We start from the raw sequence: 18,467 nt of genomic DNA, 5'->3' as shown, positions 1-18,467 counted from the left end.
TGTTCTTTTTTATTGATCTTAATATTTTGTTGTTGTTTGATTTATTCTCTGTTTATTGTTAGGGAAACAATTTTGATTTAAAAAAGAAATTATTCTTGCTCTTAAAATGTTCTTATTTGATATATCCGTTGACTGTAGAGCATTTTCAGCCTCTACAGCCAATGTTTCCCTAACACATGGGTCGTAGTTCTATAAATTACCTAAAAAATATTAAATAAGTTAATAAGAAACAAACGAAAGAGAAACTGATCGTTAATACTGTAATAAATTGTGCATAATTTAAGTGGATACGACGCATCGTTTATATTTATTGTAAATCGAATCTATTACGTACATTCTGGCATGTATGTTTTATTTAAGCCTAAAATTGGTCAGAAATGCCACCATTTTTTTTAACGAGTAAGGCCCCAAAACCCCTTAAATTCCAACAAAAATAATTTTTATTTATTTATTGGCTAAAAAAAGGTTTTGTAATATTACCTATAAAATAATAAGAATAAAAAATTGTAATCGTGTTTATTAAAGTTATGCATAGATTTACCATCATAAACGGTGGGCCCATCTATTGGTCCGATATTGACAGCCTGTGGATAGTGGCGCTGTCAACTTTAGCACCATATGTTGTTGATTATAGGTTAGTTTTAACCTTCCGCTGAAAAAATATGAATCAGTTTTCTTTAGAACAACCCTTTGAAATACTGAAAACTTATTTTGAATGTCGGTCTCTCATGAGTGAAATAGTGCGAAAATTGCGTAAAAAAATTCGGAAGAAATGAAGCGCCCACCGCGCGTGCTATTGGAAAATTGGTGCGTAAGGTTCGTGAAGCTGGGATGCTGGTCGATGCCAGATGTGTGCCGCGCTGCAGTGACCCGAAGTGTTCGTGTAAACCTCAGAACATCGAACCGGCGCAGATGTCAACAAGTGGCCATTTCACGAACCACTCTGAGGAGGATTTTGCACAAAGACCTCGGTCTGTTTGCGTACAAAATCCAACTCGTTCAGGAATTGAAACCGAATGACTTTCCACAAAAGTGGGCTTTAAATGAGTTGAACAATAATCCAAAATTTGCACAAAAAATCATCTTTTCTAACAAAGCGCCTTTTCACCTTGGCGGCTACGTTAACAAACAAAATTGCAGAATTTGAGGAAATTTTGGAATGCATCCAGCCCGAGTCACTGCGTGGCGTGGATTTTGGAGTGGTGGCGTTGGTCCTTTCTTTTTCAAAAATGCGGAAGATAGCGCCGTGACAGTCGATGGTGAACCTTATTGCAACATGATAACTGACTTCTTGTGGCAAGAATTGGAAGATATCGATCTCGACGAATTATGGTTTTAACAAGATGGCGCAACTTGTCTTGACTTGACTTTGTTGTTTCGGCGATGTCCATTGGCCTGCTCGCAGCTACGATTTGACGCCGCTAGACTTTTTTCTGTAGGGTGCATTGAAGAGTGCAGTTTATGCCAACAATGCCCAAACAGTTGATCACTTGAAACAGAATATTCGTGCCAAAATTGCCCAAATTGACCAGGAAACAGTAGACAAAGTGCTTGAAAATTGGTGTTCCAGGATGACCTACTACCGAGCCAGCCGTGGCCAAGATTTGAATGAAATAATTTACCATAGTTAATCGGAAGAAACACTGTATCAAATAAAGCGAAATTCGTTGAAAAAAAATTAACTTTTGTCTATTTAATAATCTTATCAAAATGGGACCAATAGATGGCCCACCCTTTATATCATGAATTTTCTAATTTAACATCAAATCTGGAAAAACCTTTGAAAATCCAAATTCGCGATACTTAATATTTTTCAATGCCATATTCGTGGCCAAAATGAGCTTCGCATTACTAAGTGTCTTAATTCAACCAAAAATGTACAAAAATAAGAAAGATGTTGTATAGTGATGCAAGGCCTCTGGGACGAGGTGTTTTTAGTAATTTAAATAGGACAAGAATTTCCCTGTGCATTGCTAAAACTCCTTATATTACGCTTTTAGTACAATTATCCTCTTTTAACAACTTCCCTTCGTTTACAGGACATTTTTTTACAAACAAATGCATCATAACCTAAGAGTTTATGCATTTCTTTTGACAATCCATCCGTAGAAAGCCTAGAAAAATGCATAAATTTGGGTCAATGTTAAAAGCTAAATTTATGCCCCGGGGTGTCGATAACCCCCATGGGGCCAACTGCGAAACTATACCGCCACCCCAAAGCTTTATCGATACCCCTGTAGGAAACTAAATACAACAAAAATAAGGGTGTTATTGATCGATGTGCCTTTGGATGTACGTTTAGTAGAAATAGAGGTCTAATATCATGATGACATTTATAGGGCCATACCTTACAAATCAAAAGGGATGCGACTTTTAAACCTTTGAGAAACATTAAAATAAACTATTAGTTATCCTCGAAAAGCGAAATTGCTCACAGCATTGTACACATCTTTTTTTCAGTAGTTATTCATCCCTAGGGAAACAACAACTTCCATTATCCCGTACAGGATAATTCCCTTTAACGACCATTGTAAACCCATAAAGTTTACCTTGCGGGCGACAGAGCCTTTGTCGATCCATCTTCCCTGATCTCTCCCGTTCCACCGTTCTGGACCTCTATGGCGTTTCCGGATGATTAAACCTGGACAAATTACTTGTTCCCTGCCAGAGTGGCTCGTTCGCGATCCACATCGATAAATATATATATACAAGTAAATATCCAGGCTTTTAAATTGAAACAAAATTTAGCAAAAGGTGCATCATGACTTGTTAAATTATGCATTGCCCAATTTTATGTTACAGAAAAAAGTTGAAAACTAGTTTGCCCCTAACCTCGTGTTTAATATCATTTGACAGACCCCCAAGTACACGATGGGGCGTGTGATGTATAATAACGCGACATGGAAACGGTGACAGTGCACTTGTGGCACCCCGTAAAATTATGTTTCCATCCCCCTTCCACCCACGCGATGGTCTGCTTTTGATCAGTCAACACGGATAAGGCCGTGTCTTGTCTGCACCAACTAACCGTTACGTTCTTGTTGTCTCATTGGACATGCATATCTCTCAATTTATTGGGCTATGATACATTTTTTTATATTTTATTCATTAGCTTCTACGTCACAACGACTCTTTTGTATAATATCTCGATGCCAAAATGTAATTTTACCGAGACAAGTAAAACACACTCGCGATCTTTGTCACACAAATAAACATCGCGATGGCGTAAATCAACATCGCACATCTGCGGAACATTCGCCGTAATTTTAATCGTTATTTAGGCTAAACGTGGAACGTATAACAAATCGACTATTTTGCTTCTTCATCTTCTGGTATCATTTTTCTCGCTCTCTCTCTCTTTTTGACAGCTCTATTGACAGACAAGCGGGTTAATGAGGGCCAGTTTTCGTGCCAATTCCACTACACCGGATGTCGAATATTCGTTCAAATATAAAATTGAAATAAACAAATTTATTGTTGGAGTGAGCGAGATGTCACTAGCACCGTTCCCGATAACAATTGTCCCGTATGCGATGCGGAGTGGCGAGATGTGCTCTTGACATTCGGGTCCATTAAGGGTTGATTTGTGAACTTGTCGCGGGGGTTAAGTAGTCCATGTTAATGTATAGGGTCGTTGTGAAAAAATTGCGAAAATTGTACATCTTTAATTAGACTTTAATTAGGCCTTAATTTAGTTTTTTTACTGTTACGACCCGTAAAATATATTTATTCGGGATAAATCAATATTCCGTTCGAGTAAACGACTTATTCAATTCAACGTACAAAAGGTGACTAAAGACTATCTTCCTCTAAATGAGCCGATAGACTCACTTATTTTTCTTTTTTTATCATCTTTCAGACCCAAACCTTCAAAATATCTTAAATAGCATAACACTGCCAGAGTAACGTAAACATTCATATTTCGGCCTCGATTTTGGCTGGAGAAGAGTACCGCCGATTCTTATTGACCCTGCTTTTAAGTAGGGTTACGAAAGCCGTTTTCTGTCTAGATTCCTCTGTCATTTTGATCTGATGATACCCACTAGCCATATTAAGTGTAGTAAAGTACCTGCATTCCTTCAACCTTTCTAAGTGTTCATCGATCCGGGGAAGTGGATAACAGTCTCTAATCGTCTTAACATTTAATGCCCGATAATCCACACACATCCTTGTTTCACCACTTTTCTTTTTAACCAGGACAATTGGACTGGCATAAGGTGAATCCGATTCTTGAATAATTTTAGCACTTAACAGTCCGTTAACAATGTCGCGTACTTTTTCCCTTTCGTTAAAAGAGAGACGATAAGGCCTCTACGTTACAGGTTTATCATCCGAAAGATTTATAGTCATTTTAGAATTTTTAATTTCACTTAGTTCATTAATATTTTGTGCAAAACAGTCTCTGTATTTATTGACCAATAACAGAAGCTTATTTAAATCAGCATGCGATAAGTTTTTAGATACGTTACATTTAATATCATGTAATGAAAATTTTGGCAAACTTACATTATCAATTTTATTGACACTTACCCCTACATTATGTTCAGAGCATGGAACACCACGTGCTATAATATGTCCTTGGTTCACAGTTATAGTATTTTCTGACAAGTTAAGTAGAGGAAGTCTAGCGTCCAAAGAGGAAGTCACACAGCTTGGTACTACGCACTCTCTCGTTGGTTCATACCACTTGCGAATATTCAAAAATATCTTCGGTATAGTCCGTATTGGAGTTGCACTGAATAACGCCCACATGGTTTGGTGATATTTCCACATGTTCGTTTGCTCTCAAACATAATTTTTGTGGAGGTAACTCGTCTACTTCAGGTAATTGCGCCATTTCGGAGTTAAATAGTCGTATACTACCATGCCGAACAACAGTCACCGCATCTGATTTGTCTGTACTGGTATGTGGGATCCCACCACAAAGCCCTGATCCAGCATTATTCATTTTGGAGCCATCTGTGTACCAGATGGTCCCCCTATTCAGCAATGCAGGTCTGTTGGAATGCTGCCACTCCTCTCTGCCTGCAATGTGCGTCACGAATCCCTCGCAGTCCACAGTCACTGCCCATCAGAAGGAGAGGACATCCTGTATGGCCCGTGACCAAATTTTTGCGTGACCGGTCTCGCCAGCACGTAGTTCGCCGAGGACGTATAGCCCGTACGCAGTCCTCATTGCCTCGAATTGCACAACGAGGTCCAGAGGCGGAAGGCTCAGCAAAGTCTCAAGCGCTCTAGTTGGCGCCATCCGCATGGAACCCGTTATGCTGAGACATGCAAGACGTTGGACTCTGTCCAGTTGAGCACGAATTTTCGCTTTCTCCGTACATGGCCACCAAACGATAGCCCCGTATGTGAGAAGAGGTCTTACAATGTACGAGTAGATCCAGTGGAGGATCTTAGGAGACAGACCCCAGGTATTGCCGAAAGCCCGCCTGCAGGCCCATAGCGAGCAGGTGGCCTTCTTCATCATGCCAGGAGAGTTTGGGATCTAACTTGACCTTCCTCATGAGGTGGTGTTGGGCCAGGTCAGTAGATTTGCCCGCCTGATATTGGCGTATTGGTGCACATGCAGTGGTTTGTTGACCAGGATGCTTTCCTTAAGGTACCGATCAATCAGCCTCTCCATTGCCTTCAGCATAAAGCTGGTAAGGCTGATAGGTCGGTACGATTTGGGATCTGTAAAATCGCTTTTTCCGGGTTTCGGAATGAAGACAACTTTCACTTGACGCAATGAAAGTCGTCAATGGGGGAATGTCTTGATTGCCCATTTCACCCTCTCGTAGGTGATTATTCTTCTAGCAGTCTCGAACTCTAAGCGAATCGGAGCCCGAGAACAGCTAAGAGGATCGCGAGATGAGTTGGAGTCTGAGAAGTGAGTGCGCAGCATGACCTCCAGTGACTCCCGCTCATTGGTAGTAAATCCGCCATCTGGAAGTGACAGCGACCCCAATTTAGTTCCAGGTTCCTTGGATAGTACTTTGCACACGTCATCGTCAAACCGCCTCCAGCACTGTCTTTTGGAGTCCCCGAGTGTCTTTTTGTATTGCCTTTGAGCTACGTGGAACGCATTCCAGTCATTGGCAAACTTAGTGCGTGCAAACTCAGCCCTGCGAAGGAGCCGACGCGTAGTGTCACGGTGCTTTTCCGTGTTACTGTTCCACAGGCATTTTTGGCATTGGCGGGTCTCGGTCTGAGGGGACAGCAGCTGCCCTCGAATGCAAATGACTTTTTTCTCTTTATTTTTAAAGAAGGCTAAGACACCCTCTGGCCACGTATAAGGTGTATGTAACTACATCCATTTTATGCGTGGTTTTAAATTAAACAAAAAATTTATATTAATTTCAATGTATTTTTTAAAGCAAATACTCAAACAATTTTTTACACTATTTTTAAGCCTCTTTTACAATTTTAAAATCAGGTATTATACTAATTCTTTAGTGACATACAGAGTGAATTATGATCCTTAGAGTGGACAACAGTCCCGGCAATAAAAATTTAAAAAAAAATGCATATAATTTGACACAATTTTTTTAAAATTAAAAAACAATTTTTGTTACACTATTTTTAAGTTTTATTATCATTTTTCAGTTTTAAAATGAGGCATCACACTTAATCCTAAATGATATACAGGACGATATATGTTTAAGCATGGGCCCAAATCCCGCCTTTAAAATTGCATATTAATTTCAAGTTATTTAATTTTTTTGTAATAACAATAAATAATATTCACACAAATTCTTTTACACCGTTTTAAAGCCTTATCTTTCGACTTTAAAATGAAGTATCACACATAATACTAAGTGATATACAAAATGAGTTATGTGGCTCAAAATGGAACAAGTCGCCAATTTAAATTAAAAAAAAACTGTAAATAAATTTCAAGTTTATTATTTTTTTTTAATAATAAAAGAAAATATTCAGACAAATTTTTCTATACTAATGTCAAGCCTCATCTTTTAAGTTTAAATCGAGATATCACACTTAGTCCTAAGTGATTTATAGAGTGAATTATGTGACTAAGAATAGACATAAGTCCCGGTTTTATTTTTTTTTAATTCTATATTAAATTCAAATTAATTCAAAAAATCTTAATTAAAAAAAAATTCTAAATAAATTTTTAAGTCAATTATTATTTTTATTACAAAAAAAACAGTCACGCAAATTGTTTTGCACTAAGTTAAGGTCTCATATTTTAACTTTAATATGAGGTATCACACTTAATCCTAAGTCATACACAAGGAGAGTTATGTGGCTAAGAATTGTCACAAGTTTCGGATTTAAACTTTTAAAATATTGTATATTAATTTCAAGTTAATTAATTCTTTTTAATTACAAGAGGAAATACTCAGACAAATTTTTATACACTAGTTTAAGAATCAACACAAGTCCCAGCACTAAAGTTGGAAAAAAAAATTATATTAATTTCAAGGAAATTATTCTTTTTTGAAATGCTAGTTAAACAAATTTTTTTACACTAATTTTTAAAATCATGTATCACATTTATTCCTAAGTGATATTTAGGGTGAGTTATGTGACTAAGAATTGACACAAGTCTCGGCTTTAAATTAACAAATGAAAAGTATATTTATTTTAAAATAATATTTTTTTTTAATTAGAGAAAAATTATTCATATAAATTATTTCACACTATTTTAAAACCTTATTTTTAAGCTTTAAAATAACGTATCACACTTATTCCTAGATGATACACAAGTTTAATTATGCGACTAAGATTGGACGTAAGTTCCGGCTTCTAAATTTTTAAAAGTTGTAAATAAATTTCATGTGGTTTTCAATTACAAGAAAAATTCTTGAATGATTTTTTTTTTTCGAATTTCATGCCTCATCTTTCAACTTTAAAATGACGTATCACACTTAATTCTAAGTGATATGTACGGTGAATTATCTATCGAAGAATGGACACAAATACCGAATTGAAATTTAAAAAAAATTTGTAACAAATGTAAATAAGTTAATGCATTTTTTTAATTATAAGAGTAAATACAAAATATATTTTTTTACTCCAGTTTCAAGCCTCGGCTTTCAGGTTTAAAATGAGGTATCATAGGTAATTTTGAGTAATATACAAAGTGAGTTATGTCACTAAGAAAGCACAAGTTCTTAATTTAAAAAATTAAGTTAATTGTTTTTGTTGATTACAAAAGGAAATATTCGGTCAAATTTGTTCACACCGTTATTAAGCGTCATGTTCAAACTTTTAAAAAATTGTATATTTATCTCAAATTAATATTAAAACAACTTTTTTACGGCCTTTTCAATCCTCAATAATCGACTTTAAAATGCGGTATCACACTTAATCTTAAGTGATATAAAGAGTGACGTATGTAACTAAGGATCGATACAAGTCTCATGGTAATTAGATTTTAAATTAAATATTTTTTTTCAATTCAAAAACGAAAGAAAAGTTTTCAGATCGAGGATCCTCTTTCAACTTTAAAATTAGGTATCACACTTAATCCTACGTTAAATACCGAATAAATTATGTGACACAGTCGAGGCTTTTAATTTTAAAAAATCTTAAATACATATCAAGTTAATTATTTTTTTTTTAATTAAACAAGAAAATTTTTAAATATTTTTTTACGCTGGTTTCAAGCCTCATCTTTTAGCTTAAAAATAAGGTATCACACTTAAACCTAAATGATATACAGGGTAAATTATGTGACTAAGAATGGACACCGTTCTCGACATTAAGTCTTGAAAAAGTTGTATATTAATTTTAAGTTAACTATTTTTTTTTATTACAAAATATTCAGAGAAACGTTTTTACACTATTTTTAAGCCTCGTCTTTTGACTATAAAATGGGTTATTACACCTAATCCTATGTGATATATAGGGTGAATTATGTGCTTAAGAACAAACACGAGTGGTTGGGCTTTTAATTTTTTTTTAAAATATAAATATAAGTTAATTAATCTTTTTTTAATAACAAAAGAAAATATTAAGATAATTTTTTTACATAAATTTCAAGCCTCGTTTTTCAACTTTAAAATGATGTAACAAACTTAATTCTAAATGATATTCAGCATGAATTACGTGACCAAAAATGGACACAAGTCCTGTTTTCAATTTTTTTTAATTGTATATTAAATTCGAGTTAATCATATTTTTTTATTATAAAAAAAATGTACAGACACATTTTTTATACCGTTTTTAAGTCGCATTTTTTACCTTTAAAATTACACAAGGTGAGTTATGTGGTTAAAACTAGACCCAAGTCCCGTTTTAAATTTTAAAAAAAGTGTAAATAAATTTCAAGTTACTTAATTTTATTCAAATTACAAAAGAAAATGTTTAGACACATTTTTTACACCGTTTTTAAGCTGTATCTTTCAACTTTACAATGAGTTATTACCCTTAATCCTAAGTGATATGTAGGGTGAGTTATGTGACTAAAAATGGACAAGTAGACCTGTACGTGGCCAGAAGCCTCGCACTAATTTTCAAATTCAAATGGAGCATAATTTTATTCTACCTCAGTACAATTTTAAATGCATGGTCGGTAAAGGATAAAGAACGTCATTTGTACACCCCATAAAAATAAACGTATAATAAACCGAAATGGACCGTACAAACCGCACATACATACGTCGACGCTATTTCTGGACCGCGAAATTAAAGGTGTACACGCGTGTACATTTCGTAAAATCCCGGTTTATATACGACTTTCCTGGCAAGATGATTAATGGATGCGGTCGGTACGCGACCCGTTACCGTCACGATGAAAACTCCGCTCCGCAGTAGGAAAATAAGAGAAAATCGAGGAAAATGTTTTCCTCCCGGAAACGGTTAATGAGATAAAGCCAATTTCTTCGTTTGATTTGTCTCTGGTTTAAATGCATATTTTTAACGTGAGAAAAGAGACCAAAGTACTATCTGATTCTGTATAGTGTGTTATTCTTGCAACATTAATCATACATGAGATATAGTAATGAGATAAGTTTACTGCCTAGGAATTTTCCAATAGATTAATAGAAACTAAGTTATTTAACAACACCTTAATTCAATAATTTTGCTAAAGCTGTCAGGTTACCAAAAAAAAATGTTAGGAACGTTTTTGTACAACAGGATCTAATCTACAATTTTTTATAAAAGGTAAAAAACTAAAATAAAAGGTAAAATCTACAAGTTCGTTCTTTAGGAATTTTGTATTAGCATTAACTGAAACTAAGTTATTTCACGATAACCTGCTGGTGAAATCTACTACCCGAAACTTCTCGAAAACAAGAATTGGCAACATATAAATTCTTCTTCCTTTCTAGTCTTTCTCCTTAATGACCTCAACTGCCTGGAAGAAATTATTGATTTTTAAACAAAAATACGACAATTCCTTAATTTTGCTCTTTTTCTTGCCCCTCTTTTTCTTCTTCCTTAAGTGCCTTAATGAAATTAATGAATTTCCTTACAGGCAGTTGAGTTACTACAGCTTACAGCTCTTCTAGTCTTTCTTCTTGTTGACCTGAATTTCCTTGAAGAACTTTTATTACTAGGGGAAAGGTCCCTATATTGGACCACCTAACAAAATACCTCTATAAAATGAAATTTTGTGAATCAAATTGTAACAAAAAAATTGTACATGACTTTAGGACTGTTATAAATGTATAGAGCTTACAAAACAGGCTAAAACCTGTTCCTGTGGTTAGCAAAAAAAAACAAATCAAAATAGAGTCATTGGTACAATTTAGGATACTGGTTTCCTATTTTGAACCGCAAGTTCCCTAAATTAAACCATGTCTATGTTTTTTTATTTTTAATGAAAATACGCTTATTAAACTATTCAAATACAGTACAAAACTAAATGTAATTCTGAGATTAATTTACTAATATACATATAAGCCTAAAATATTGGGTGTATAAAAGAAAAAAATCAGTCACTGTCAGACTCGCAATTTATACATTCATAGAACTCAGTATTGCGACCAGTGGTGCACTTTAATTGTGCCCACTTCTTGCACAAAACACAGCGTATCCACTCTTCCCCTGGACCAGATTGCAAAAATGGAGATAGGCAAACGAGGCCAAGGCACTCTTCGTCTTCCGATTCCGATTCACTTGATGACTTTTGCGGCAGACGGCGTTTTCCCTTATCAGATTTAGAACTGTCCCTTGAAGGTCGGCTTTGAAGAAGAAAATACCTTTTTAACGATTTGAGGAGGTGCCACTTTCTTATGTTGTTTTTCTTCAAGGGCATCCTTGTAGGGGCTACTAGTTATTATTGTCGTAGAACTGGAAGCTGCTGTGCGCGATTTTCGCTTTAAAATTGGTAGAGAAGATATTTCAGAAATGGATTTTCTTTTTTGGGGCGATGGCGATGGCTTGGAGCGTGAGAGCTCTACCGATATATCTGAGGATGTGGAGGCATGTTGGGATAGGCTGTTGATGTTAGTAGAAGTTCTCTGGGACATTTCGTTTACTGAAGAGGTAATGTTGTCTTTTGGCGCATTTGTAGGCTCGATGTTCACAATGGAAAGGCAACGAAATCACTGTCATCAAACACATTTTGATCTAAAGGCCATATGCTGCATTTCGCAAATCCGCTTATAGCATTTCCCAGTGATGCAGCTTTTGCATATGCTTCTCCCAGTATTTGTGAATAATTTACTCGTTATCCAGCCCGATTCTGAGCAAGCAAATTCTGTTCTGTTCAGTTTCTAGAGGTGCGCCTTCTTTGAGTTCATCTTTGAATCTTATTTGCTTGAATTTAAGCATTGGTGGGACCTACATACCAGCAGCGTTAATGCAGCAAACACATGTCGTGTTTACTCCACTTTCTCCGCTTGTAAGAGATCCTGTTTGATGCTTACCCTTCTGTCCAATTATTTTTTGCGGTCTCTGGACTGTAGAAAGGTCGGTCTCATCGACATTATATATCTCCGACGGACCAAACTTATGTTTATCGTAAAGAGCAGTAAGGCAATTAAAAAAAGCTTAACTTTTTTCTTGCTGAACCCTACAGCCCTCGCCGCTGAAGTTGCCTCCGGCTGGCGAAGCGATAGCTCTTTGTGTCTAGACATAAAACAATAATACCACTTTTTGCCCGCTCGTCCATTTTTAAACCTGTGCAGAATTCCATTCGATTCGGCGACATCGTATGCGAGTTTCCTTAAATCACTACGAATGATTCCAAACAGCCTTCTTTCAAGCTCTAGAACATGCTTTTCTATCTCTTCCTCAATTTCTGGTGGAAGATCTGCGGCTCGTCCAATTTTTTTTTCACTTCCATGAACATGTTTGTTTTTGTCGCCAATTCTGCGTTTTAAAGTTGCCTTCGGTATTTTATACCTTCTCGCTATTTCGTTTAAACCTATACCTCCATTTTGATGGGCAATTAAAGCTCGTTTTATATCTTCCTCGTTCCATTATCCATATTTTCCACGTTGTGACATATTTACCTTGAAGAAAAAAAAAGTTGCTTAATTTGGACCGGCCCTAAATAAGAATTATTAAGTGGTTCAATTTAAGATAAAATAGCTGTTTTTAAAACGGTTTTGTTGTGAAAAACAGGTAAACTATTAGGCGAAATAATAGGTGACAACATGTTTAAAATATATACATAGACAGATGACAAAGTTACTTACCAGTAAAAAAAATAAAGCCCTAAGAAGCTAACAGCAAAATTACATCAGCCAGCACGAAAACATAACACATGTCATTTCCCGAATTATCCGAACTGTACAGATCTCTTGTTTCGGGCTGCGGCTAGCAAATATATAAGCTAGATCTATCGGCCAACAAATGGCGCCTGGCTCAGTTTTTATTCGAATAAAGGCGATGGTCCAATTTAAGAGCCGGTCGAAAATAGGGACCTCTCCCCTATATATTTATTTTGTATATATTGTATATAATATATTTGAACTTCTTCTTTTTCATCTTCTTCCTCTTCTTCTTCTTTAAGTACCTTAAAGAAATTAGCATTTAATTGCAGACAGTCGAGTTACTACAGCCTACATTTCTTTTAGTCTTTCCCTTTTATAACCTCTACTGCCTGGAAGAAATTATTTATTTTTGTTTTACATACAACTACTGTATTTTATCTTGCACGTCTTCTTTTCCTTCTTCGTCATCATCATTTTCTTCTTCTTCTTCTTCTTTTCAGTAGTTGAAGTCTTCGTTGTTATGGACAGAATCTTAAAAGAATTTTGCACATTGAGATCGGCGTTGTACAAGGTTTCTGAACAATTTTAAACCACATCGTTGGATTGGTAATAACGGTCCTATAAGTTGGCCTGCGAGATCGTCTGATATAATATCCATGAATTTCTCCATGTGGGGTTTTATTAACCACCAGGTTGTGTTATTCTTGCAACATTAAGCATACATGGACATTAAGCATCATTGGAAATTTGTTTCACGTCAGCAGACCTTCCTTGGAACAGTAATTCAACTTTTAAAGTAAAATATGACAGTTTGAATTTTGCTTCACGTCAGACAATTAAAAAAAACATTACGGGATTTACGGGAACTGTTTTTTTTTGACAATAACTTCCTGGTCAGACCTATTACCCAAGTAACAACGCCTAAATTTCAAAAATTTCTCGAAAATTGTATTGCTTACATAAAATGTTCTTAAGAACATTTTTGTACAGCAGGATCTAATTTACAACTTTATTTTTTAAGAATTTTTTGTTAACATTAACACAAATCGATTTATTTAGAAAAGAGTCCCAGTGAGAAATTTTTCGAAAACTATTGGATTTAATAAAAAAATCCTAGGAACATTTTTATACAACAGAACATTATAATTTACTATAAGTTTACTTCCTAGGAATTTTTCAATAGATTAACAGAAACTGAGTTATTTGACAAAAAACCTGTTACTCAGACTTACTACCCAAGTGACAACACCTAAATCTAATTATAAAATCAATTAAAGTTTGGCTAGCAGAAACGGTTCTAGTTGGTGTTATGACTATCTGTGAAAATCCATTTCTAAATATTATGTCAATTACATTTGTTCCATTAAAGTCACTAACTTCATCTAGGTATTGATAAAAAAACTCTAAAAATTTAGCATCATCTTTGTTAGGTCGATGATATAAAACAGAACACAAATACTTATCACGAGACACAGACATTTCATAAGACAGTAACCAGACATAACTTTCAACACATACTACTTTTCTAATTCTATATTTAATATCACGCCTAATTAATGCTAAGATCCCTCCTGTTCTTCTGTTATTACTTGTACATACATTGCTCTAATTTATACCCATCTATGACCAGCTCACATGACTCAATATCGGGAGTTACGTGAGTCTCGCTTAAAGGAATGATCTTTGGTTTCTAATTGTTAAGGCTACGGTTATAGTGCATGCGTGTTCTGACGAACTGGCGTTCGGACGAACTCGTCAGAACACGCGCGAACAAACAAATAAACAGCAGCAAACTATAGTGGTTACGTTAGGAGCGAATTGTTCGGCCGAACCCGCACGAATTCGTCAGAAGAATAGATCTTTCAAATAATTTTGTTTTTTCGGACGAATGTAAATGCGAATTTGAATTGTAAAAGTATGGACGTGGATAAATTAATTAGTTTAGTTCTTGAAAACAAAAGTTTATGGGACATGAAGGACAAAAGTTACCATAATAGAGATCAATCTCGACAAAAATGGGAAAAGATTGCACAGGAAATGAATACAAGTCGTAAGTATTACATTAGGTACATTAATATTACATATATTCCATAGTACTTACATTAAATTAGAAATGAGTTTAGGAATTTAGGTTTAATTATTAATTAAAAATGTTATACTGAAACTGCACCGCCCCTGCTGGGCTCCAAAAGTAATTTTTATAAATGTCTCTTACTTGAGCCGCTGTTGCCCCGTAGCGATTGTATCGCCTTGAAACAGATGTCTTTTTATTGAGACCATGTTGTTCTTGTGTCAGTACTGGGACTCCTTCCATGTCGATAATTACATTATGCAATAAGGTTGCACTTTTCACTAGAATGTCAACTTTTTCAGGATACATCTGAAGTTCTGTTTTTAAAAATCTCCATTTACTAACTAATATCCCAAACGCACATTCAATACAGCGCCGAGCTCTAGACAATCTGTAGTTGAATATCCGTTCTTCACGGGAAAGATTCTGTTTTGAATATGGTTTTAACAAATACGACTTCAACGGATAAGCGTCGTCACCTAATAGTACAAAGGGCGCCATAATTTTTGTTGATGGTATATAGTCGTTATCTGGGATATTAAACGTATTTTGCTCTAAATGTTTATAAACGTTCGAAAGCGAAAATATGCCTCCATCGCTTTGCTTTCCGTAAGCTCCCACATCTACAGTCACAAATCTATAACTGGCATCCGATATTCCTTGTAACACTATTGAAAAATACTGTTTGTAATTATAATATAACGATCCTGAATTTTGTGGGCATTTAATTCTGATATGTTTTCCGTCAATGCAGCCAACGCAGTTAGGAAAATTCCATTTTGTGAAAAAGTCTTTTGCTATAGCTTTTAAATGTTCTGTAGTAGGCATAGGCATGTGTTTTTCCCGAAAGCTATTCCATATTGATAGACATGTTTCATAAACAATTAATCGTATTGCACTATGGGAAATTCTATATGAAAAACTGAGTGCCCTAAAAGACATCCCCGTAGATAGATACCTAAAAAAAATATAATATGATAATAATAAAATTTTAAAGTGAACATCTTCTATTAAATTTTTTTTTATTTCAGTAGAAACTGTCAAAAATAAGTGGCGTGGTCTAAGAGACACCTATCGCAAAGAATTTAAAAAATGCACAGAAACTCGATCGGGCCAAGAAGGGGGCAGAGGAAAAGAATCGACATGGCCGTATTATACAGCTATGCTGTTTCTGAAAGATCAATTCGCCCCTAGAATTATGCAAAGTAGTATTCCAGAACCCGAGGCTGACGGAGAGCTTGAAAACGATGTTGGAGAATTCGATGATAGCAGTGAAGATGACTTGGATGATGAGTCACAGTTGAGCGCAATTGCATCAAGTAATTCCAAAACAGAGAAAAACTTTCGGTCACAATCACAGCGTGTAGCCCCCGACAATCCCGACATAACTCCTCAGACTAAACGTGCCAAAATTGCAAAGTCAAGTGCTTTTTCCAAGCTTCTGGAAATTGAACAGAAAAAGTTGGAGGAATTTAAAAAGAAAAACGCTCCGGTTACCAAGAAAGTAGACCAAGAAGATGCTGATTATCATTTTTTGATGAGCTTGTTGCCATACCTTAAAAATGTGCCAGAAGAGAGGAAAATGATCGTGAGAAATAAGCTGCAGCAAGTATTTTGCGATGAGCAATATTTTCAACAACAAAAAAGCTGTGGAAACACCTATCCATCTTCACACTATTCATATTACAATAAATCTTCAGAGCCAATGCATAACACTAGGCCGACTTCTTCATGTTCCCTCCTGACTACCCCTTCTGGACCTAGCAGTGTAGAAACCGCAGAGCATGACAATATTAATACCTACACAGACTTAGCAACATTTTTTTCCTCACATAACCCTGGACCGTAATAGGATTTCGTATAAACTTTTTCAAAATGTATTAACAGTATTATTTTGTATTTAAAAAATATGGTTTGTAGATAAGAAATAAGAAGTTTTATTCCTTTGACAATCAACTAAGGAAGTATTTGTAAGTATTACTAAGTACAGACTTACCTCAAAGTTAGGGCCAATCTTTCTCTAGCTGATATGCATTCTCGAAAGTTTGATTGCTTAGTTATACTTTCTTCGATCCCCTCTAGGATATAGTTGAAAGTTTGTATTGACATTCTAAAGTATTCGAAAAATTTTTCTGGTTGGCGTAAAAGTTCTTCAAATAGGGTGTGAAATTCACCATTAATATTCCTTGAAGCAAACATTTCGTTTATACATATAGTCCTTTCATTCATTAACAACATTTTTAACAAAGGACTTTCTAAAAACAGATAATCGTCCACGTCATCCATCACGGATATTTTGCGACGGCAACAAAACCAGTAAAAATTAAAATCAGTTCGTCACAATACGCAAACAAACTAACCACTTTTGTTCTGACCAAGAATTCTGACGTTTTCGGCCGAACGCCAGTTCGTCAGAACACGCATGCACTATAACCGTAGCCTAAGGCTTCGCTACCTATCTTCTAGCCACACAGCTGAGGGACAGCGGTGAGAGACGCGGTAGTAATAAATGTCTTATTTTAGAACGGTTGATAAAATTTCAGGCACCCTCTTACGCCGGGATCCGATGTAATTTCAGGGTTGGCCTACATAAATTTGGTGCAGGTTATGCAAGTATAATTATATACCTGCATTACTACCTAATAATGCTATCCTATATGCATTTTGGGTTTTTTTTTGTTTAGTGCGTGATAGTTCCGGGATGTAGCCGTGTGGTTTCGTTGCGATCATTTTTTGCATTTTATTTTGGTGGTTACATACTGAAAAGTGTTCCTGTGTTTTCATTAGTATTTTTTTTGAAATACTTGTAAAATATGGATGCTAAAAGAAAAGGATTTGAAGGCCGACTTAAGTTAAATGCAGTTAGAAAACGTCCAGGTCCGAAAAAAGGACATATTGTAAGTATATATGTAATTACAATGTTTTTTGTTTTCATAATTATAATTTTTAATGTCCGTTAAATTATCATTGCTCTTTGGTAAGAAATAAAAAAAAATACGATTCGCACCGAAGCACTATGTTGGCAGAATCATGACGTACGCATTGTTCATTTTAGAGAAATTTAAAATATAATGTTTATTTAACAATTTAACGTAAATAGTTTTTTTATTGGTCCTTTGTTTTTTCTTTAATCTGCCTAAACATTACCTGTCCATTTTAATAGACATTGGGACTTAATCACCACAATTTGTTATTACCGTCTTTTTGTTTGTTTTAGCTGTATTCGGCCGAAAATAGTTTTTGAGGCCTGGAGAAGACGACGAAAAGTTAGAAAAAATTTTGAATCTTATCCAGGACGACTCAGACTGTGGAATGTCCGACGACGAAGGGAAAACCGAAGATCTGGATATTGAAAACAACCAGCAAGAAGATGAGGCTGAAAATGTTGAGTCTAGCAGTGAAGATGAGGAGGACAACCTTCCTCTTAGTATCGTTAAAAATAATTTAACAACTTCCAATGAAGTTCCAACTTCTTCAAGGAGAGCTGTTTGGAAGAAAAATCCTGTATTCTCACCTCAGGAATTTGGAGATTCCTCTCCTGCTGAATCTGATTGTGAAAGTCGAAGTACATGGGCCGCAAAAGACTACCTCGCAATGTATATTGATGATGAACTTTTTCAAACAATGTGTGACTGTACAAATGCTAGGTATGTTGAATTAAAAGGATTAAAAGGATCTCTGAAACTTACGTTAAATGAGATAAAACAATTTTTTGACGTAGTATGCCTAATGTCCTGTTTAAAGTATCCAAGGATTAGACTGTATTAGGCCAAAAC

At 35.4% G+C, this 18,467-nt stretch overlaps 3 protein-coding genes across 5 annotated transcripts in view; 2 read left to right on the top strand and 1 right to left on the bottom strand.

Moving 5' to 3' along the window:
• The window catches only part of LOC126747001 (roundabout homolog 2-like), a 456,442-nt gene that overhangs the window by 82,204 nt on the left and 355,771 nt on the right, over nucleotides 1-18,467 (top strand). The gene's annotated exons all lie outside the window — the stretch shown is intronic.
• On the top strand, nucleotides 14,329-16,625 carry LOC126747003 (uncharacterized). Of its 2 annotated transcripts, none has more exons than XM_050455472.1 (2): nucleotides 14,329-14,670; nucleotides 15,726-16,625. In XM_050455472.1, the coding sequence occupies exons 1-2, from the start codon at nucleotides 14,538-14,540 to the stop codon at nucleotides 16,538-16,540; spliced, it is 948 nt and encodes a 315-aa protein (XP_050311429.1). In that variant the 5' UTR covers nucleotides 14,329-14,537; the 3' UTR covers nucleotides 16,541-16,625. The 2 variants fall into 2 exon arrangements, with proteins under 2 accessions (XP_050311429.1, XP_050311428.1); XM_050455471.1 differs by having other exon boundaries at nucleotides 14,334-14,670; nucleotides 15,723-16,625.
• LOC126747002 (uncharacterized) lies at nucleotides 14,678-17,132 on the bottom strand. Its single transcript, XM_050455470.1, has 2 exons — nucleotides 16,688-17,132; nucleotides 14,678-15,649 (listed from the first exon to the last, which is right to left on the bottom strand). The coding sequence occupies exons 1-2, from the start codon at nucleotides 16,975-16,977 to the stop codon at nucleotides 14,761-14,763; spliced, it is 1,179 nt and encodes a 392-aa protein (XP_050311427.1). The 5' UTR covers nucleotides 16,978-17,132; the 3' UTR covers nucleotides 14,678-14,760.

Source organism: Anthonomus grandis, chromosome 18 (genome assembly GCF_022605725.1).
Source record: "Anthonomus grandis grandis chromosome 18, icAntGran1.3, whole genome shotgun sequence".
NCBI lineage: Eukaryota > Metazoa > Arthropoda > Insecta > Coleoptera > Curculionidae > Anthonomus > Anthonomus grandis.
This window is presented reverse-complemented; position numbering and strand designations above follow the sequence as displayed.